Source organism: Nematostella vectensis, chromosome 2, assembly GCF_932526225.1.
Source record: "Nematostella vectensis chromosome 2, jaNemVect1.1, whole genome shotgun sequence".
Lineage (NCBI taxonomy): Eukaryota > Metazoa > Cnidaria > Anthozoa > Actiniaria > Edwardsiidae > Nematostella > Nematostella vectensis.
Window position 1 is genome coordinate 2,356,896 of NC_064035.1, and position 22,651 is coordinate 2,379,546.

A 22,651-nucleotide genomic window follows, 5' to 3' on the forward strand; every position below is an offset into this window, starting at 1 on the left:
TTGCCTGCTAAAAGTTTTTATAAAAGTAAATCACGAAAACATTCCAAAAAAGTTAGGCTTTAATAACGACATACATAATTTGTCGTATTTCGAAAGTTTTGCACTGTTATTTCAGTCAGAACTCTAGATATCGACTTTTTTTTTCCACGGTCACGTGATTGATGACGTCATATTTTAAAAGTTCATGATTGTAAAATCCCATGTGCTATTTGTCATATTTCGAAAGTTTCGTAATGTTTTCTCAATAGGAACTCGAGAAAATGTTTTTTCCCACGGTCACGTGATTGATGACGTCATGAGAATAACTAATACGGCGTTGTCTTCGTTATTACATTTGTACACTTAGGTTAAAGTTTGATGACTATCGGTAAAAAGGGGACGTAGATATCGCGACAATTGTGATGTAACGACTTGCCTGCTGGAACGTTCAACGTCACACAGTCACGTGATTAATAATATTTGATATCATACATGCATGAATATGTTTGTTGTACTTTTTGTACAATCGTGTCAAAATTTCGTGACAATCGGCCATATACCTGCCGAGATATTACACAAATCATCACATTTGAGTTGCCTGCTAACTTCACCGAGTTGCCTGCTGAGTTGCCTGCCAGCTTTACTATGGTTTTTTAATTTTCTGGCTGAAAATACTCAAAAGTTCCAAGAAACCTAAAAACATCCCGAAACCTAGCGATAAAAAAAATATTCTTCAACCATAATGGAATCTATTAATATAATTCATGGCCGTCTTTCTCGCCCTCTTTGAAAGCAAACTCGTGATTAAGTGAGCGTATAACACGAAACCGGGCTGTAAAATGGCCTGTATCAGGCGTTTGTCACCTTCAGTTGTCAATCAACCGCCGAGTTGACAGGAGCTCTTACGAAGAATGCTTCAAAAGGACCTCACTAAACGCAGAATAACAATAATCGCCGGTAAACATTTGATCCCGGTATCTTGTACTTCACACTTAACTTCCTTTATTTGTGATAATCATAAATAAAATCAAGAGAACATAATATTTATTCTCTCTTGAAGACAATCCCTGTTTATAGACCCAACACCAACTTTAAATAACAGATCGAATCTCTATTAAATTCAGAAACAAATAATGTATAAATAAACTAACGGCATTCTTATAAAGCTTTCAGTCATTCCTGAGTGATTATCTATTTATAGTATAATGGAATGGAATTATAAAATATTCAGCATTAAAGCCGCATTGTCACCAGTTTACTTCCGGAGGTCCGACGGAAACCTCAACGGTTAAAAACAAAAGAATCTATTAGAATCCGAGATATTTAACAGGCCATCCGCTCTAAATTATCAATCACATCCTCTAAGAAACTTTCAATAGACACACTGCTTTCAATATTTTGAAATATTTTTCGCGTTTTCCGTTAAAAATCATCGGATATTGTTACGTAATCGACCGGAAGTAAACTTGTGACAATGCGGCTTTAAATATGATCTTTAACGAACTTGTAAAAGTAAGGTCTGTCGTAGAAAGCGTGTTCCTTGGTCACGTGTTCGATTATGCGGCCCAGCAGTAGACTGTTACCGTAATGCACCGCGGCCGGGCGATCTTCAACCAATCCACAATCGAGTAACCAGTCCACCATCTGATCCCCGCGGAACACATTCTTGTATGTGCGAAGGCGATACCTTTGCACAGAAACTGGGTGTCATGGGAGGTCACGTGAACAGGGTTCATGGAAGGTCACCTGAACAGGGTGTCATGGGAGGTCATGTAAAAAGGGTGTCATTGGAGGTCATGTGAACAGGGTGTCATTGGAGGTCACCTGAACAGGGTGTCATTAGAGGTCACCTGAAAAGGGTGTCATGGGAGGTCATGTGAACAGGGTGTCATGGGAGGTCATGTGAACAGGGTGTCATGGGAAGTCATGTGAACAGGGTGTCATGGGAAGTCATGTGAACAGGGTGTCATAGAAGGTCATGTGAACAGGGTGTCATGGGAGGTCATGTGAACAGGATGTCGAGGAAGGTCATGTGAACAGGGTGTCATAAGAGGTCTTGTGAACAGGGTGTCATAGCAGGTAATGTGAACAGGGTGTCATGGGAAGTCATGTGAAAAGGGTGTCATGGAAGGTAACCTGAATAGGGTGTCATGGGAGGTCATGTGAACAGGGTGTCATTGGAGGTCATGTGAACAGGGTGTCATGGAAGGTCACCTGAACAGGGTGTCACGGAAGGTCACCTGAACAGGGTGTCATGGGAGGTCACCTGAACAGGGTGTTGTGGGAGGTCTTGTGAACAGGGTGTCATGAGAGATCATGTGAACAGGGTGTCATGGGAGGTCTTGTGAACAGGGTGTCAATGGAGGACATGTGAACAGGGTGTCATGGAAGGTCATGTGAACAGGGTGTCATGGAAGGTTATGTGAACAGGGTGTTATTGGAAGTCCTGTGAACAGGGTGTCATAGAAGGTCATGTGAATAGTGTCATGAGATTGTCAACTGAACAGGGTGTCATGGAAGGTCTTGTAAACAGGGTGTCATAAAAGGTCATGTGAAAAGGGTGTCACATAAGATCACATAAGGAGGCTTTTATAAATGTCACAACATGTCAGCAAATCTAAAGTGAATAAAGAAGCTGTCACAAGGTAATGATGTAATTCTCACCTTTTGTCGCTAACCAGTGCCCTTCTGCACTTGAGCTTGTGATGTTTCCTGAACTGTTCACACAGATGTATAACATCTGGGTCCAGCTCACCTGGAGGCGGTAATGCCAAATCCTCAGCACCATACCAGAACCGTCTCCACCTATGACATACTGAGGTCAATACACTCTTCTTGTACACTGTCCCTTAGGGTTAAGGACTATTAAACACTATGCCATATGGTTGAGGTCTCTTATTCAAATGGCCATGGTTGAGGTCTATTCTTCAATGTGCCATATTGTAGAGGTCTCTTATCCACTGTGCCTTGAGGTTATGATCTGTTATACACTGCATCTAAGGGTTAAGGGTCCATACACACCTCACAGGAAGAATTTGTCATTTCTCACATTTAGTTTATAAGGACTTAGTATGTCCAAGAAGGAACATCTGGTCCTGCTGGGTCTGCTGGGTCTGCTCGTCACTAACAAGATGCCAGTCAGCACATCTTCTTTTGCTTTATATAGAGGAATGGTATAAATGGAACCACCCCATAGCCCTCCCTTCCTCCCCAGCCTCTAAAGTCATTGCAATGATAAAGAAACCATTTACTGTTTTATAACAAAGTGACATTTACCTTTTAACAAAGGGAATAATGATCAGCTGTTTCTCCAGACCAAAACAGGCAAACACAATAAAACTCTACAATAGAAAAAAAAAACAGTGCAGCTTAATATATGCAAAATGCAATTAACTGTTACAGCGCAACACATGTTACTGTAGCATGACCAGCTTGAAAGCTTTGTGAAGTAATCCAAATATTAAAAAACAAACGTGATAAACATGAACCTCACTAGCCAGCCAACGAGGCAAAGAAATGCTACAGTGGACATAGAACAAGACAGAATTCTACTGGTCATGAAGTTTGTGAAGGCAATCCAGTGTTTGGTCCTTGCTTAAAAAATGCATCGGGGACAACGGTAGCAGGCATCACACTATAAACAAATATCCACAAAATATTACCCTGCTAGCAAAGTTTTCTAACGATGCGATAGAACAGAGACGCGACACAGATTTATAGTGAACTAATAAAAAACAAACAGGAAGAGAGCTCTGCTAGCAGGGTATAAGATATAGAAATAGATAAGACAAAGGTACCTGTCCAAATGTCAGGATGGTATCCAGTTCTCTCAGTGCAATGTAAATTCCTGACTCTCTGGACTCACCCAGTAGACACCACAAGTTTAGAAAGATAGTCTGTTGGAACATAAACAGGCCCTGAGCTACCTATTTGGGGTGAGTTGAACGAGCTATGATGGTTTGGAAAAATCTCTGGTTCAAGCATGTGCTCTAGTCCCCCCCTCTAGAACCAAAATTTTCATCTAAGATGCATAAAGAATATTAATGTGACACTTTCCTTAAGGTACGTAAATCCCTTGAATTGCACTGCACACCCCTTCTGCGCATAGTGGCGCGCACTGTTTGTTCGAATTTGGTTTGGAAAAATCTCAAGTTCAAGCATTAAAATGTAGTGCTCTAGTTCTTCCCCCTTAAAACGGAATTATATATCAAGCTCTCCTCCCAAAGCTCTCCTCCCAAACCTCTCCTCCCCTCTAGGAGACAAAAAAGAAATAATTCCCAGAGGGCTTATCAGAGCTTTTATTGAATGCTGAAGAGCCTTTCAGAGATTTTTTCCTCAAAGTACATTACTTTTGGTATTTTTTGCACAACTCACCAGACACATGGAGATGAGGAAAATCAAAAGCATGACGACATGCCCGCCCAACTGGTGCTTATCTCCTTCATAAGTCTCCTCACGACTCAAAGCTTGCTCCAGCAATGTCAGCCTTAATGATGAACCAAGGCTAGTCACGCTTGTCTCACTATCTTTCTGAGTAAGGCCACGTGTCACGCCATTCAATAAGCTCTCTTTGTCCTCTATGGAGGAGTATTCCTTGTGGGAGACCCGTTCACTCAGTAGACTCATGGTCTCATCCAGGCTTTCTATGTCTGCTACACTGTCCTGGGGCAGGTTAGCGATGCAACAGCCAGCATCTACTGCACAGTTTATTGGATTTTCTTGGTTTTTGCCTGCTGAAGCCTTTTCCTGACAACGATAGCATCTGGATGAAGAAATCAATTTCAAAACAAAATTTATAAATATGGTAATTATGTGATGGGCTGTTGCGCCCAGTAGTCCCCATGGGTGACAGTACCTGTGTGATACTCATGCACCCCCACGTGCAGAGAGAAAAAAGAGGGAGTAAAAGCACATGGATTGTTTGACTGCTGCAAGACGGGAGAAGAGCCATAATAAGTACAAAGTTTACAAACAAAAAGTAAGACAAAATCTAACTAGCTTATGAAAATTAAAACAGGAAAAAAGGATAGGGGAGTAAAAGAATGCAGAGGGGGATGAAGAATCAGTAAAGCAAGTGAAACAACAATAAAAACTTCACCAGCAACAATAACTGAAACAACAATAACAAGCAAAAATATCACTAGCAACAATAACAACAACACCAATAATAACAACACCAATTAAACAAACAATAATAACAACACTAACAGAACCAACAACAACACCAATAATAATGCCAAACACAAACAATAACATCTACCTCCTCACCTATCCTCAATATCTGACTGTTTTTTGCTGCACTTGCAGAACTTGTCACAGCGTTGCAGTTTAACCAATGAACCAATGACAACAACAGCACAAAGCATCACTACCACTGTGTCAAAAGTCAATATGCTTATCTGCAATTGAACAACAAGCCATTAATTCCGAGACAAACAGACAACTGAGCCATTCATTCCAAGGCAAATAGCCAGGGAGAAAAGGACCCACTTTCTGTACCTGCTTTAATATCTTACCTGCTGTTGGAGAAAGTAAAGATATGGGCGGGGTTCATTTGATAGCTGTTCCAATTTCACAAAACACAGTTTTATCCCTCCTAGTAAAACTGGGAGACTGTCGAATATATCAAAAATATCATTAATAGAAAATTAATGAAAAATTGAAAAACATGTTGCTAACCACACTCACCCTAACCCAGAGGCATAGAGACTTGGTAGAACAAAGCGTTTCATCTCAAATCCGCAACGAACAACACACAGACAGACCGCAACAACTGCCACCCAGCATTTGCAGCACTGGAGTGCTGTGGTGTGTAGCAAAAACACGATCATGTGCCAGTATTCATTTGTAGAGTTGATCTCAGCCAAGAGAACAGATATACACAACACTACCTGTAAGAGATTACACATGAATAAGGGCAACAAATTAACTCTTCAAGAAAGGACTTTTGAGCAAAATTACTGTAAGTGAAAATTCATCAGTGAGAGAATAAATAATTATTGGAATACCTGTGAAATGACTAGGTACAGCGTAAACTTGTGCGGAAACACTCCATAACGTCTACCCAGTACAAACATGAGTATTACCCAGACCTGAAACACAACCATTGACAATGGTACATTGGGGGATGGTTTAGTGAGAACCATGAACAAATAAATGCAATGACAGTAGGTTTTGTTGCAATTTGTCTGATTGTCATGAGCCTTTTAAGTGGTTATGTACAAAACTCGTCTTATGTGAGTAGAAAATACATTTGACCGGCTAATACACCATATCATGCATGTGCAAGTATTAGGATTTAACCGGCTAATACACCATATCATGCATGTGCAAGTATTAGGATTTAACCGGCTAATACACCATATCATGCATGTGCAAGTATTTAAAAGGATTTAAAGAAGGTATGCCAGTAAGTATGTTTTAGAGAAGATGGTCGCTGTGTACCATAGGCGTGGGGGAGGAGAGATGGAGAGGACCTATAGAAACCAGTAACACTGATATTTGCATACCCTAAATTGCGGACAAACACTGCAGCTAGAAACAGGTGTGTGTGGGGAGGACATATGGGGTGAGAGCCAACGTACATGTGATGTACACTGTTTTTTACATTGCAGCCCAATGGTGCTAGGAACAGGGGTGTGTGGGTCTTGGAGGAGTGTTGGGGGGATGAATGGGCTTATTTACATACCCCACATGGTAGGCCAACACTGCTAGCATCAGAGACTGTGTTGTTTAGCAGCTTGTAGTAGGCACTAGACACTTGGTGAGTATACTTCATGGCAGCCATGCGTGCAGAAATGTACATCAATGGAGCTGACAGGAATGTGCCAATAACCATACTGCTAGCCATCTGGGTTAATAGAAGATTCCAATTGAAAGTTGTGTATATAGTGCTTTTTTACTTAAATGTTTATAACTACTACAGCATGTGCCCTGGGGGCAATTAATGCTTTAGTCCTAATAGAGCACTGAAGTAGGCCCTTTTTCAAAGGTAAGTCATCCCTTCTTTTAGGACATTTTCTCTTGTATTTTTGGCTGCTAGAAAGGAAGGGGTCTTGGTCCCTGGCCAAGTCCAATTTCAGGAATGCTTGTGCCTTTTGCTTGTTAAAGCTAACTTTGTTATTGCACAACCACCACGTATGGGAATAGTGCATAGTTAATCATACCAATCAATTCCCTTGCTGTGTGCAATCAAATGGTTTATGACCATGAAAGCCATCGGTTAGTTTAGATGGTTGACTGACTACATATTATTCCCAGATGAGACAAGGATTTTGATTTGAATTTGGCTATAACTTGCAGAAGAGTGTGTTTTAGAGTCATCACATGTAATGTGTAAGGAGGCTGTGTAATTAAAAAGTGTTGTTCTTCTCACCACATCGGTCTCCACTCCATATTTAGAGGCAAAGATGACGACAGTGGGTGCTGTTGGAAACGTTCCATACAAGAATCCAAACATGCTCCAGGAGTCTGTTCCATTTCTCACATTGCTGACATGCAAAACCTGCACAAACTCTCGTGCAAGTAGGGGAAGTAGAAGCCTGCTTACACAAACAGGAATTAGTACGAAATTCTACTAAACAGCAGCACAAGGAGGAACTCAATTGTGCAACTGAATTGCCTTAGAAAAGATAACTTGTTCAGGTACATAGCTAGGAATAGCTGAGGGAGGTGATCAGGCATGGCTAAAGGAAGCACCACTTGGGCTCACCCCTAGCTATGCTCTTGTTGTTGATGGTGCTGAAGGTTGTTGAAGGTGCCAAAGAATTTAACAGATTGTACAGAGAAAAATGTGCACCAGTGTGCACCACTCTATTATTATTACACAATATATAGAACTTATTTCCCCCAGTTCTCAAAATTATAGGCATTTGAAGCAATTAACTTTGTCGCTTCTTGGGTGTGATTTTGAATATTTGTCATTGTAGTGCAGCCCCCCCCCTTCTGGCCCTATTAATCTATTACAGCACATCTTAGTCGTTACATCTCAGTTGGAAACAAATGTTCTCGGAAACTAACACATTAGTCAATTGTGTTAAGCTCTGTGTACAGCCAAATCTTTTATGGTTTAGTGGTAGTCATTGTTCTTTTTTTATGACAAACCTCACAATGAAAAAAACAAAAAGGTTGCCTGCTATAAACAGCTTCCCCAGCATCCCCCCCCCCCCCCAGATTCTCCTTGCCCTGCTATTTTGTCGTCACTTACATTTTTGCAAAGATCAATAGAAAGGGTACTATCAGTCCATAGCCTAGCTGCTTCTTCATGTTTCCAACCATTTTAAGTCCAAGAAAAAACAGGGCTGAGGCAAAGAATGATTGCCCTAGGACATCCAGTAATCCAACAAACAATGAGGGTACTTCCTGCTTTAGAATAAAGTTGCCAAGTATACCAATAAATGTCATGACTACAATAGGGTTTGTCAGGACCCCCTTTATTGTTGCAAAGACAAGATGAGATTTACTTTGCTGCATTTTCTTATTTCGGCCAAGTTCTAATAGGACAAAGCCAATGGGGTTTAAACAGACCAGTGAGACTGGAGCCAGTAGGTAGATGTACTGAAGATATTCAGGCATGGAGTGTTGATATAATGCCTTCACTAAGAATGATAAAAACAAGCAAGGCTTAGTAGATAATCAAATATAAAAACTGGCTATCTGACAGATAAACTTACCCCCTGACTGACTGACTCACCCTCAGAATTACTGGCACATTCACCCTCTAACTGACTGACTCACCCTTGGACTGACGGATTAATTGAAAGACTGACTAAATGACTGACTGTCATTACATTATCAAATAATAATGGAATATATAGTTATCAAACTTACATAAAGGGTACCCAAGTGCAAAATCATTTGATTGTGTAGCAAATATTGCAAATATCCCAGCTTTTCCATACTTGTTACTTCTTGTGACCAGCACAGTAAACATAGCAACAGAAGCGAAGACAGTTCCTTTGGCAAGTAATATGGCTGCCAGGAAACGCCAGTTCACGGCTTGGAAGTCCAGAACGACCATTGACTTGAATAACAAAGCCGGTAAAGCAATGTGGGAAACAAACCAGCCTATACCTTTACTCTGTGTCGAAGACACAAAACCCATCCTGCCACTGCCATAGCCAAGAATGATAATCACAAAGCACTCAACTAACGCCGGGAAAAGGTTGTTGATATTTGTAGCAGCAGTACTCGGCGAGGTCGTGGGTCCACTTTTGGTTGGCTCCAGCATCCCCCCTCTATTGCTGAAGTCGCCCATTATAGATAGACTGTGGCCATTACGTAAGCAAAACGAAAACGCAAAAAGAGTTACGTAAGATTTGAGAACTCATGACCACAGTTGAATCATTATCGAAAATCACAAAAGGATAAAAAGCATGGTGTAAGGAATTACAGTAACTGGGAAAACCAACGCTGTGTGATTGGTAGATATTTATATTGGACCGAAAAAGATATAACGAGCGATACGATTGGTTGTCGCCGGTGTAAGTCCAGTCTTTCTCTAACAATTCGATGCGCCATGTTTGTTTTCATGTGAAAAGTACGAATTATACGAATTATAAAAACCCACGAAACAACTGGAATTCTCATAGATTCGTACCCTAAAATCAAGATGCTTTCGCGTGCTGTTAAGGAACACAACCAAAAGCAAGCCGTGGCCAAGGAGAAGCAAGGTGACTTTAGAACTCTAGTCTACTCACTCCTCACAAAATGTGTTCATAAGTAAGCTATGTTAAGCTTTTACTTTCTTACTGGTTATGTTTATTTTCTAAAAGAACCTTTCCCTTTATTAGAGCGCTTGAGGAGAGAGGCTGCCGTTGAAGCTTCCAAGCTCACTTATCGGTTAATGGACACGGTCAATTCAGGGTATGTAAAGGGTCTTTTAACAGCTGTTCACTTCATTCAAAGAAAAGCTATTAGCAAGGCTGAGGACTACTAAGTACTAAAATATCAACAGGAGTAATATCTAGTGTGACAGATGTTTCTCTAGTAAAAACCCTGCTAAAGTAGACCATCTCGCAGAATTGTCTTACAGATGCAAGTCACACTATAAATTAAAGTGCATCTGAAGGAGTAAACCGATATCCTCCAAAACGGCTAAATCATCGATATCTAATATCTCCTATGCTAGAATGATCTTCATTAGCGAAAATCCCCGATTTTCAATATTCCCAGATTTTTTTTACAGCCCTTTGAATATATCAGTCTGTAAAAGGTAGGTACTTCACATATGATCGGTGAAGTGTGTTCAACATCATACAATATTAGATTATCCGACCCCCCTTGATTAAGAGTCCTTGGCCATCCTTAGGTGTCCTTGCCGTCCTTACTGTAGGTGTACCTAGTCGTCCTTAGGTGTACCTTGCCATCCTAAGGTGTACCTAGCCGTCCTTAAGTGTCCTTGCCGTCCTTAGGTGTACCTAGCCGTCCTTAGGTGTACCTTGCCATCCTAAGGTGTACCTAGCCGCCCTTAAGTGTCCTTGGCTGTCCTTAGGTGTACCTAGCCATCCTTAGGTGTACCTGGCCGTCCTTAGGTGTCCTTGGCCATCCTTAGGTGTCCTTGGCCGTCCTTAGGTGAACCTTGCCGTCCTTATGTGTCCTTGGCCGTCCTTAGGTGAACCTTGCCATCCTTATGTGTACCTGGCCATCCTTAGGTGTCCTTGGCCGTCCATAGGTGTACCTGGCCGTCCTTAGGTGTACCTAGCCGTCCTTATGTGTACCTGGCCGTCCTTAGGTGTCCTTGGCCGTCCTTAGGTGAACCTTGCCGTCCTTATGTGTACCTGGCCGTCCTTAGGTGAACCTTGCCGTCCTTAGGTGTCCTTGGCCGTCCTTAGGTGTCCTTGGCCGTCCTTAGGTGTACCTGGCCGTCCTTAGGTGTCCTTGGCCATCCTTAGGTGTACCTTGCCGTCCTTATGTGTCCTTGGCCGTCCTTAGGTGAACCTTGCCGTCCTTATGTGTACCTGGCCATCCTTAGGTGTCCCTGGCCGTCCATAGGTGTACCTGGCCGTCCTTAGCTGTACCTAGCCATCCTTATGTGTACCTGGCCGTCCTTAGGTGTCCTTGGCCGTCCTTAGGTGTCCTTGGCCGTCCTTAGGTGTCCCTAGCCGTCCTTAGGTGTACCTAGCCGTCCTTAGGTGTACCTGGCCATCCTTACGTGTCCTTGGCCGTCCTTAGGTGTACCTGGCCATCCTTACGTGTCCTTGGCCGTTCTTAGCCGTCCTTAGGTGTCATTGGCCGTCCTTAGGCGCACCTAGCCGTCCTTAGGTGTACCTTGCCGTCCTTAGGTGTCCTTGGCCGTTCTTAGCCGTCCTTAGGTGTCATTGGCCGTCCTTAGGCGCACCTAGCCGTCCTTAGGTGTCCTTGGCCGTCCTTAGGTGTACCTGGCCGTCCTTAGGTGTACCTGGCCGTCCTTAGGTGTCCTTGGCCGTCCTTAGGTGTGCCTGACTGTCTTTAGACGTACCTTGCCGTCCTTAGGTGTCCTTGGCCGTCCTTAGGTGTACCTTGCCGTCCTTAGGTGTACCTTGCCGTCCTTTGGTGTACCTGGCCGTCTTTAGTTGTACCTGGCCGTCCTTGGGTGTACCTGACTGTCCATAGGTGTACCTACACCCAGACTGGTATATTCAAAAGGCTGTAAAAAAATCGGGGATTATGGGAAATCAGGGATTTTCGGTAATAAAGAATTTTTCATCATAGGAGATATTAGATATCGATGGATGAACCGTTTTGGAGGATATTGCTTTTATTCCTTCAGATGCACTTTAAATTATGCTTTCTATTCCTAAAGTAGCAACATTTGCTGTAGCATCTGTGGCATCGATGAAAAACTGTTTTCTTTTTACAGGGTCGAACAAGCATATATAAATCAAAGAAAATTAGAGACAGAAGCCAAACAGCTTCAAACCCAAGCCAGTGAGTATTCCATGTTTGATTATCCATAGTGGGTATAATCTCACTAATGCACTAGTCATTTGAAACCCCCATCCCAATGGTCCCAGGGAAGTGTGGGGTTAACGTTGCAGTTTAGAGCACTTTTGAACAAGAATCTGTCACAAAGGGTGGGGGAATTGACAGTTTTTTACTTTAAGACTTGCAGTGTGTGGCAAGCTGCATGGCGAAATGTGCAAAACGCACATGAATGATAACTAACATCGGATCCCTGTTATCTTCATAGTTATTAGTACAAATTCACTGAAGTGTACTTGTTTTGAAAGGCTTTTTTTCAGATGACTTGTTGCTAGGTAGTTGCCGAAGGGTAGGGGTAGTTGACTGCAGTTTTGTCCCAAGGGGGTACATAGGGGGTGGGGGCTCTTCTCTGTTTTGTACAGCATCAAAGCCTAATCCCCACCCTTCCCGGGACCGTGGGGGTGGGGGCTCTTCTCTGTTTTGTACAGCATCAAAGCTTAATCCCCACCCTTCCCCGGGACCGTGGGGGTGGGGGCTCTTCTCTGTTTTGTACAGCATCAAAGCCTAATCCCCACCCTTCCACGGGACCGTGGGGGTGGGGGCTCTTCTCTGTTTTGTACAGCATCAAAGCCTAATCCCCACCCTTCCCCGGGACCATGGGGGTGGGGCATAACATGACACTTTCATTTTAGATACCTTTGCGAAACAATCTGTGCTATGGCTTCAGATGGTCGAGAGTTTTAACCAGGCACTCAAGGTATCACTTGTTTTTTACTCAAATGTTTTTAGTTTGTCAGGTTGCCTAGAGAGGGATTATTCACAAAATGGGGGAGGGAGGGGGGTTTAGATAGAGAAAGATAAAAAAATCCATCTGCCATAAAAAAAAGTACCCAAAATATGTACAGCTTAAACTAGAGAGTGAAAAATGTAAGCAATGATTCTGCAAACAAAAAATAAGAAAAAAATTTAAATACTCAAAAAGAAGGAAATCATGCACATCAGAAAAAAATGTGTACACAACTAAAACTTGAGTGGGGTAAGTAGCATATTATGTTTAGGGTGGAACAGCCTTAGGTTTTGGCAAGGTGGAGACTTTGCCTAATGAACATGGGTAAAGATTGGGAAATGAGTTGTTATAAGGGAGGGGAAAGTATTCTTAGGTGGCTTAATATAATATTAAAATGTGTATTGTTTTATGGTGTCTATCAGAAAATTCACCTTTTAGTTCTGTACACATTTGACTGATTTGCAGGAACTAGGCGATGTGGAAAACTGGTCCAGAGTTATAGAGGCTGACATGACCTCTATTGCAAGCGCCCTGGAGTATGCATACAAAGGTAATTTTCAGTCATCATTGAAATGATGCAGTCACACTGAAGCCATGTTTCATGTAGTGTGAAACGAAAGCAAGTAGCTTAGAAAAGTAGGAGCTATGAATCAACACAAGGTTGAAAATGTAGGTTGTACGCATACCTGTCAACTCTCCCGCATTAGGCGGGAGTCTCAAGATTTTGGACCCCTTCCCCTGCATTGAGCACCAAATCTCCCGCTTTTTAGCGATTTTTATCGCTTCCAAAAAATTATTCTATAGAAAATCGCCATTTTGCCTATTTTCTATTAAAATATTTGAAACAATAATTCCCTTGCGTAGTGCAATTTATCTAATGTCCTCACGAGACACCCAAAAAAAATGAATATACCCCACCCCTCCCCCAAAAAATTCTCAAGCCTTGAGATTTTTGGAGGTTGACAGGTATGTGTACGCCTTTGTAAAACAGAGAAGTTGTACTCTGATGTTTCAAGCGTTAGCCTCAGAGCAAAAGAAACTAAACATGAACAAATGATTTACATTTGTTTATAGGTGATGTCCCCAATACAAGCTGACAGAATGGCATAAAAGATAGTTTGACTTGAGTTACAGTACGCCAGGGTTGTCTTCTTCAGCAGTAAGCATGGACAGAAAAACAAATTACGTTTTCTGCATTTCTGCATTGATGATATTCACAACCAAAGGCAATAGCACAACTGGTGGTTTGCTGATACCAGAACTAATGAAAACTGTGCACGGGTGGAAAAAACTTTTTAACTGTGTAACTAGATGCCATTGTTGACAGCATAAACATTGCGTGACAATCTTAGTAAGTAATTTGTTTTATTTTGTATTTGTGTAAGCTTCTCGTGTTAAAAAAATAACAGCTATCTTGTAATTTCTGATTTTATTATATACAGTTGATCTACAGTTGATCTCCTTAACATTGTCCTTAAAAATGTTTACAAGATTAAATATCCAGTCCTTGCATGAGATCTTTGATTAAAAGATAGCTTTATGTACAAAATAGAAGCATTTGAAACCATACACAGTGGCTAAGAAATCTACAAATAGCATTAAGCTACATGGTAGAATTCCTCATGTGATGAAATTAAAGACTTCAGACTTTTGTTACTTGTAAATATCTTTTGAACAACATGAACAGGATCAATTGAAAATGTATAAGGAGTAACTAGCTGTATTGCAATAATTGAAACCTTCACTATGGTGTGTAGTGCTTAGTATCTTTTATTAACAATCAATCAAAACTCTTTAAAATACCCAGTATAGCCTGTGTACTACAAAAAACAAGAGATACAACAACATTAAAACCAATATAATTCCGGTCACATTATATGGCTTTTCCTTATAAACAAGGTAGTGCAATTATTGCCAACATTGTTGACTGAGTTGACTGAATTTAAATAATGCTCTGTTGATTATTGGACCCTGATGCTAATTGAATGTTTCATTTCTGTGTGGATAAATCACATACAGTATGAGACCCTATTTCAGATTGAGACTTTTCATTAAAAGAACAATACCCTTTTAGTAAAATAAGCAAGAAAAATAACTTAAAATGCTTTGCTTTTAGATTTGAAGAATATAAAAAATATTGATCAAGCACTACCGTAATTAATAAACTCCTAATAAACTCCTGCTATCTAAAGAACGCCTTCTATCAAATGAATGCCCCCCCTAAGTTTGTATTGAATGAAGTTTGTATTGAATGTCCCTCTCTAACAAACTCCCCCCTCTATGTAAACCCCCCCCCCCTTACCCTTATCTGAATTTGGCTTCTGATGGGTACAGCTTGCTTAAAGTCAAGAAACGCTTGATATGCAGGCTATAATTTAATGTGTTCCTGACTGATACTAGAACCCCACTTTACTTGGATTTGTTATATTGTTCTAGTTTGTAAAGAACGCCCCGCTCTAATAAACACCTCCAATCTATTGAACCCGACCCCCCCCCCTCCTCGGACCATTGAAATTGAAATTGAAAATAAACGCCCTGGGCATTATTCATTTACGGTACATGTACTTGATTGAATTAGCCAATGGAAACGGGTGCCTTGTGTGACTCTGTATTGTGCAGGAGTGTAACATGGTGGGGGTGTTGGCCTTCTTTAAAAACATGGTATACTCCAAATGAAACGTGTCTACAAATAGTGTTGCTGTGCGTTAATGGCACCACATACATTGTTTTCCTTCGATATGCTGCCTTCTGCTTATTCTCCAGTTCACAAAAAATGGCAGTTGATGATGCCCTGACTCCTGTCCTGCCATGTATCTAAAGCTAATTACACCATGGGACTTATTTTTGTACAGTTCTTGCAGAGTTCTGAACACACTAAGCTATAATTGTACTTGTCGTTATTTTAAAATAATATGTAGCTCATACTGAAGTGCCCCTGGCTTCTTCTGCTTGATAGTAGTTCTAAAAAGACAATTTAGGAATTATGGGATGCAGATACTGCATGGTTGAGAATTATGGGATGCAGATACTGCATGGTTGAGAATTACGGGGATGCAGATACTGCATGGTTGATAATTACGGGATTCAGATACCGCATGGTTGAGAATTACGGGATGCAGATACTGCATGGTTGAGAATTATGGGATGCAGATACTGCATGGTTGAGAATTACGGGATGCAGATACTGCATGGTTGAGAATTACGGGATTCAGATACTGCATGGTTGAGAATTACGGGATGCAGATACTGCATGGTTGAGAATTACGGGATGCAGATACCGCATGGTTGAGAATTACGGGATTCAGATACCGCATGGTTGAGAATTACGGGATGCAGATACTGCATGGTTGAGAATTACGGGATGCAGATACCGCATGGTTGAGAGTTACGGGATGCAGATACCGCATGGTTCAGAATTACGGGATGCAGATACTGCATGGTTGAGAATTACGGGATGCAGATACTGCATGGTTGAGAATTACGGGATGCAGATACTGCATGGTTGAGAATTACGGGATGCAGATACCGCATGGTTGAGAATTACGGGATGCAGATACTGCATGGTTGATAATTACGGGATTCAGATACCGCATGGTTGAGAATTACGGGATTCAGATACTGCATGGTTGAGAATTACGGGATGCAGATACTGCATGGTTGAGAATTACGGGATGCAGATACCGCATGGTTGAGAATTACGGGATTCAGATACCGCATGGTTGAGAATTACGGGATGCAGATACTGCATGGTTGAGAGTTACGGGATGCAGATACCGCATGGTTGAGAGTTACGGGATGCAGATACCGCATGGTTCAGAATTACGGGATGCAGATACTGCATGGTTGAGAATTACGGGATGCAGATACTGCATGGTTGAGAATTACGGGATGCAGATACTGCATGGTTGAGAATTACGGGATGCAGATACCGCATGGTTGAGAATTACGGGATGCAGATACTGCATGGTTGAGAATTACGGGATGCAGATACTGCATGGTTGAGAATTACGGGATGCAGATACCGCATGGTTGAGAATTACGGGATGCAGATACTGCATGGTTGAGAATTACGGGATGCAGATACTGCATGGTTGAGAATTACGGGATGCAGATACCGCATGGTTGAGAATTACGGGATGCAGATACCGCATGGTTGAGAATTACGGGATGCAGATACCGCATGGTTGAGAATTACGGGATGCAGATACCGCATGGTTGAGAATTACGGGATGCAGATACCGCATGGTTGAGAATTACGGGATGCAGATACCGCATGGTTGAGAATTACGGGATGCAGATACTGCATGGTTGAGAATTACGGGATGCAGATACTGCATGGTTGAGAATTACGGGATGCAGATACTGCATGGTTGAGAATTACGGGATGCAGATACCGCATGGTTGAGAATTACGGGATGCAGATACCGCATGGTTGAGAATTACGGGATGCAGATACTGCATGGTTGAGAATTACGGGATGCAGATACTGCATGGTTGAGAATTACGGGATGCAGATACTGCATGGTTGAGAATTACGGGATGCAGATACTGCATGGTTGAGAATTACGGGATGCAGATACTGCATGGTTGAGAATTACGGGATGCAGATACCGCATGGTTGAGAATTACGGGATGCAGATATTGCATGGTTGAGAATTACGGGGATGCAGATACTGCATGGTTGAGAGTTACGGGATGCAGATACTGCATGGTTGAGAATTACGGGATGCAGATACCGCATGGTTGAGAATTACGGGATGCAGATATTGCATGGTTGAGAATTACGGGGATGCAGATACTGCATGGTTGAGAATTACGGGGATGCAGATACTGCATGGTTGAGAATTACGGGGATGCAGATACTGCATGGTTGAGAGTTACGGGATGCAGATACCGCATGGTTGAGAGTTACGGGATGCAGATACCGCATGGTTGAGAGTTACGGGATGCAGATACCGCATGGTTGAGAGTTACGGGATGCAGATACTGCATGGTTGAGAATTACGGGATGCAGATACCGCATGGTTGAGATACCATACTGCTCAAGTGATTATGGAATACAGCTTATGGTGGACATTGTTTGTTGTTGTTGTTGTTAAGAAGGAGGTATACAACACTCAAGGGTGGGAACCAACAAATCAAACTGATGTCAGAAGTGAAAATTTTACACTATTAATTCAACAGACACTAACCTTTGCAACCACATCACCATTCATTTGCAGACTTCTGTATCTCTTCATAGCCTTGTCCTCCCCTTGGAGGGAAACTGAATTTTTTCCTGAAAAAAAAAACATACATGTCATGTACCAGCTCAAGATGAGGGTATTGTGAAATACTTTGAGCTCATTCACAGACAGAGCTCACAGACAGTTAATCAAATACAGTCAATTGCAAAACTAACATACCTGCCCTGTGATTATATCTCCTTCCTGTTTTAGCAAATTGAACAATGATTCCAGCTACAAAAAACAAGGGCCATATCCCAAGAATCACCCAAGTAATCCAGCAGTGATCAATAAGCTGGTGACCAGCCACAATCCTATGCCATGTGTACTCCAACAGCAGGTACCCCTCCATGAAGTAGTCTATTCCTCCACACAACAAGACCCCGCCCACCATGGACGTCGCCATGATAAACAAGGGCTTTTGGAATCTGAGGGTAAGGAGTCCAAGTAGAAGGCTTAAGCCAAGAAGTATGCCAAAAGGTATCCACTTGATGGTTATGTGGTAGAAAAACTCTACAACAAAGAACCCTGCAAGTGCTATGAAAAACCCAAATGCAAATCCTCCCAGGAACAGCCCACAGTATGTGACAAAAGTAGTGAGAAGCCCACAAAAGAGTCCGACAGCAAGTGATACTGCGATGAGGCCCCAGATGGGTAGTGTGGTGTGATTGTTGATGATGACAAAGGTGACTAGGGTTGCAAATATGAAGCCAAGGAGAAACAAGCTGACTTTAAAGCATCTGTAACCTGACAGATAAAATGGTAGAGTTAACTACATAATAATATGATAATAGTAATAACAGTGAATAATAGTACTAATAATAATAATCATCACAATGATTGTGATAGTGATAGTGCTAACACTTAGCCATATGGGCAAAAGAAATAGAACCAGGCAAGTGCTATCAAAGTTGTCTGAGTACAACTTGGGATACCCTATGACAATAAGTTTGATGTGATACTGACGCTTGAGCCAGGACCCTACCACACTATTCATTGTGTTACTTACCAACAAGAACAAAATAGAAACCAAAGACAATGGACAGGCAGCACGTCACAGTGTAGGGGATGTTTAAAGTGCCATTAAGAACAAAAACCTCAAATTCTGCACACTGCTTATTTTTATTTGCATGTGTATCATTCCCTGGCGGAGATCTTGAAATGTTCTGTGCTGATACCATGACCAGGAAACATGACATCACTAAAAGAGACTGAACAATGCAAAAACATTATGTCATACCAAAAATGGCAAATATCAGATTTAGATATGTAAAAGATTTTTAATCTAGAAAATAGGCCTCAGTTGCTGTCTTCTTTTTGTAAACTCTTAATTTGTACCCATCTAACCCTCCCACCTCTCTGTGATAGGTGTGGCCCTGGTAGGGGGTATGTGCTTGATCCCCCCCCCCCCCCCCCCCCAGGGTCAGTATAGCCCCTTGTGGTCTTTTTAATCAGAACCATGTTTTCTATACCCTTGAATAACCATAACCAGATCTGGAAAGTAACTTCCCCTAGCTAGCCAGAATATGTGTCAATACAAATAATATTAAACAACCAACTAAGTTAATTTGCATTTAGATGTGGCTCAATGATAATATGACAGAATTAGATGGTTAAAAGCAATTCATAGGTTTATCAAATCCTCGTAATTGGAACAAAATAGCTCACAATCAATATTGGATTTAATCCGTCCCAATTTGTCCACCAAAAGAAATCCTACTTCAATTAAATTGTTGTATTGTTTCCACTATAATCTACTTAAAGATAAACAAAATAGCTGATGATAAAGTCAATTCCTTGCTTCACTTGATGGTCAAGAGCTAAGTAATTTCCATCACAGCTTGTTATAAGATTTTGAATGTAAATAACATTTTAAAAACTTATCTTGGGGGTCACAATGCCCTTCAACACTTATCTGTTTGCGAGAATTAGTTTATGTAAGTATATGTGACTTTTATATCTAGTCTTATACAAACAAGCAGGAACTAAGATACCAAATGAAAAATATTTTTTGAGGCAAACTATTTTACTGGAAAAACATTCTGCAGCTAAAAAACCATCCCCTGTAGAGTTGATTTTTAACCTTTTCATAATTACCAAGTTAGAAAAACAAAATGCATTTGGACGTGTTATTTTTGCTGTGTGTATACAAGCGATAATTCAGACTCGACGTGTTAAACCATCATTTTATATTTATTCATGCGATATTCGCTGATCTTGGGAAGGTTTCCGTACTTTGGCTACGAGGCTGGTTCACAATGTTAGAATAAAAATAAAACACGCACATTTTGCTTTATCTGTTTAGCGCAAACTTTAGATCTGTGTACTGTTATCATCCAATTTATATCAATCGACAATAAATTAGGCATAAAAAATGAGCTACGATATTCTACTAAACCTTTATGTTAATCAGGGGAGAACATACATGTTAAGTAATAATATGATCACTACAACGGATTTGTTCTTCGCTTGATTGCAAGTCTAAAGAGCAGCTAGACAATTATTTCTCCCGTGTAAAGGCAAATCATTATGACCAAAACAAGCTATTTCCATCGATGTTAATAGAGATAAAATAATGGTTATCATGTAGTTCGAAATGTGTACGGAAGCAGGAAAATGTTCGAATTTTAGCGTCAGAAGTGAAGCAACCGTAAATTGAACGGCGCTAGAATTTGCAAAACAACAACAGCCCCTCCATAAGTTCTGCCGCGCTTCCACCCGGTCCTGATTTCACGTAGATATACATACCTTTGTATAAATTCTTTCCATTGTTCAGCAAGATGGAATTTCCCTTAAACAGTTGAATGGTGGAAAAAGTTCACACTGTTTTTGATGGCCACAGTCCAAGCCGTCCGTTCATCGCCACTAGACCAAATCCAGGACGGACGTGCTCTAGGGACCCAGGGTCAAATACAACACGTTGGGAGAAACTAGCACTTCGTCTATATCCGGAAACGCTTTGTCACAACAAAAACACTCGAATGTCAATGATAAATTCCGAGACATCACCAGTATCTGATATGATCTTTTTTTTTTCTTAATTCCTGTTTTTCTGATTAGAAATATGCTTAATTACCAATCAAGTAATCGATGTAAAAGTGATCAATTGATATATTCTTGTTGATAGAACTCCCTAATTATTACAAAGTTGAGTGGATCTGTCGGCGTTGACAGTTTCACACTGATTATTTTACATCCTGGAAAAGGAGAAACACTATTGTTTGTTTGTATTTGTGCTGTATTGTACGTTTGCACCATTTCAACTTTGCAATATTACCAAATGATTGCGAACTTGCCCAGATCTATGAGCAAATATTTACATGCCTGACATGCAAGTGTAGCGAGAGCGCGCGTCACACCTCGCCTATATTCTTTATAGATCTGGGGTGCGCTAGGGCGCGCTTGCGTCTCTCTTGATGTTCAACTCATAGGTGTTTTCGAATTATCTGTTTGTTTGTTTTTTATGAATCGAGTTTGCATAAAAGGAAACACTGCGTGCGGGGTAAAACCAAGATTAAAATCCTGCGAGAAAATTAGCATAACAAAGCATCTCGCATCAGAAACTCGCGTACACGAAGACCCGTTTTTGCCGTTTTTGTCTTCCACATACAGTACTGCAGAATGCGAATTATAATCTATAAAATATTGGAATACATAAACTCGACTTTGCAGGCTCTCGTGGGTGGTTTGAACTGCTCATAATAAAACAACATTAAAATTTTACTCTTATTTAGAGTATCTATCTGTACACATCTAGTGATCATTAAAACTAAATCTATCTATGCCATATTGTATGTAAATCTATTGCATTTTAAATGCTATGTACATTACTTCGCATATAACAAAAAGAATGTCAAATGTCGATCTATAGATCTCATCACTCCGCATGTGATTCTATCCAAATCATGTTCTGGTAGAGTTTTTTCATAAACAAACTCTGTTCATTGGCCATACAAATACATAGCCTACGTGTAGCCGCTGACTCGCGAAATCCTCTCGTAGCGTCTACGCAACGGAGGGGATAATCGTGTTCCGTGACGTCACGGCTTTCACAGGAAAACCTATAATAGTCTCTGATTGGCCACTGACTTAGTAACTTTCTCTTGGATATTTTGATTGGCCCAGATCAGAAGTTGTTATTAAGGTTTCCGCTGTTTACGATGTGAGTTTATCGAGCGGTTCAAATATGGAGTAAAACACTACAACTCTCCCACCTAATCGTGATAAATCTGCCCTAAGTTCAGCCTTAGACATGTGTCAACGTTATTTGGAATAGAATCAAAAAGCCCAAACTGTCGCGATCTCGTACCAGAACAATGAATACACTACTCCAAAAACTGGAAATCGACTCTGCCAAATTTTCGTCTTTAATAAGACTTCTTCAGGGCAGACTGAAGAAGGTGAATCGTTACAAGCTTATTTACATCAGAATAGTGGCGCGAGACGCAAAAAACATTACAACTGACAAAAACGCGCATTTTCTAGAATAGCGCGCGCTATGGATAAAAAGAATTTACACATCTCTACGTGGGCTCCTACTACAAAAAAAGTCATCACGCGGCTAGATAGACTTAAGCCGATAAGCCCACTGGCCTTCCCTTTCCCTAAGCTGAGCCTCAGAGTTACACTTATCTATAAGTTGTACCATAACATTATTAAGACCTAAATGATTGTCGCAATGAAAATGTTGATAGATAAGTTCATCCTTAACTTTTTCACTAACCGGTAAACTAGGGTGCTTATTTAACCTACTTTTATG

At 41.1% G+C, this 22,651-nt stretch overlaps 3 protein-coding genes across 3 annotated transcripts; 1 reads left to right on the forward strand and 2 right to left on the reverse strand.

Annotated features, from left to right (window-relative positions):
* Positions 1-958: 958 nt before the first annotated feature.
* LOC5515511 (integral membrane protein GPR155) lies at positions 959-9,377 on the reverse strand. The gene is made up of 13 exons (XM_001635631.3): positions 8,809-9,377; positions 8,186-8,576; positions 7,355-7,520; positions 6,668-6,829; positions 5,988-6,071; positions 5,668-5,870; positions 5,496-5,592; positions 5,248-5,378; positions 4,354-4,741; positions 3,777-3,875; positions 3,256-3,320; positions 2,644-2,784; positions 959-1,666 (listed from the first exon to the last, which is right to left on the reverse strand). The coding sequence occupies exons 1-13, from the start codon at positions 9,233-9,235 to the stop codon at positions 1,462-1,464; spliced, it is 2,559 nt and encodes an 852-aa protein (XP_001635681.1). The 5' UTR covers positions 9,236-9,377; the 3' UTR covers positions 959-1,461.
* An 80-nt stretch (positions 9,378-9,457) lies between these two features.
* LOC5515498 (biogenesis of lysosome-related organelles complex 1 subunit 1) lies at positions 9,458-14,416 on the forward strand. The gene is made up of 6 exons (XM_001635578.3): positions 9,458-9,650; positions 9,771-9,843; positions 11,819-11,886; positions 12,573-12,637; positions 13,133-13,217; positions 13,742-14,416. Exons 1-6 carry the CDS (start codon positions 9,590-9,592, stop codon positions 13,762-13,764), a joined length of 375 nt encoding a protein of 124 aa, XP_001635628.1. The 5' UTR covers positions 9,458-9,589; the 3' UTR covers positions 13,765-14,416.
* On the reverse strand, positions 14,082-22,288 carry LOC5515503 (transmembrane protein 198). Its single transcript, XM_001635632.3, has 5 exons — positions 20,641-22,288; positions 18,902-19,103; positions 18,073-18,639; positions 17,860-17,945; positions 14,082-15,628 (listed from the first exon to the last, which is right to left on the reverse strand). Exons 1-5 carry the CDS (start codon positions 20,659-20,661, stop codon positions 15,587-15,589), a joined length of 918 nt encoding a protein of 305 aa, XP_001635682.2. The 5' UTR covers positions 20,662-22,288; the 3' UTR covers positions 14,082-15,586.
* Positions 22,289-22,651: the final 363 nt, after the last annotated feature.

What these genes read in the sequence shown, in the direction of transcription:
- LOC5515511 (XM_001635631.3), bottom strand. Translation starts at nt 9,235, where the DNA reads ATGGGCGACTTCAGCAATAGAGGGGGGATGCTGGAGCCAACCAAAAGT. An exon ending in CTATTGATCTTTGCAAAAAT is followed by an intron (nt 7,521 to 8,185) that starts GTAAGTGACGAC and finishes TTGTGTAAGCAG; the next exon opens with GCTTCTACTTCCCCTACTTG. An exon ending in ATTATTCCCTTTGTTAAAAG is followed by an intron (nt 2,785 to 3,255) that starts GTAAATGTCACT and finishes AGTATGTCATAG; the next exon opens with GTGGAGACGGTTCTGGTATG.
- LOC5515498 (XM_001635578.3), top strand. Translation starts at nt 9,590, where the DNA reads ATGCTTTCGCGTGCTGTTAAGGAACACAACCAAAAGCAAGCCGTGGCC. An exon ending in ATGGACACGGTCAATTCAGG is followed by an intron (nt 9,844 to 11,818) that starts GTATGTAAAGGG and finishes TTCTTTTTACAG; the next exon opens with GGTCGAACAAGCATATATAA. An exon ending in GTTTTAACCAGGCACTCAAG is followed by an intron (nt 12,638 to 13,132) that starts GTATCACTTGTT and finishes ACTGATTTGCAG; the next exon opens with GAACTAGGCGATGTGGAAAA.
- LOC5515503 (XM_001635632.3), bottom strand. Translation starts at nt 20,661, where the DNA reads ATGGAAAGAATTTATACAAAG. An exon ending in TGGAAAGAATTTATACAAAG is followed by an intron (nt 19,104 to 20,640) that starts GTATGTATATCT and finishes TGCATTGTTCAG; the next exon opens with TCTCTTTTAGTGATGTCATG. An exon ending in TTTCTATTTTGTTCTTGTTG is followed by an intron (nt 18,640 to 18,901) that starts GTAAGTAACACA and finishes TTTATCTGTCAG; the next exon opens with GTTACAGATGCTTTAAAGTC.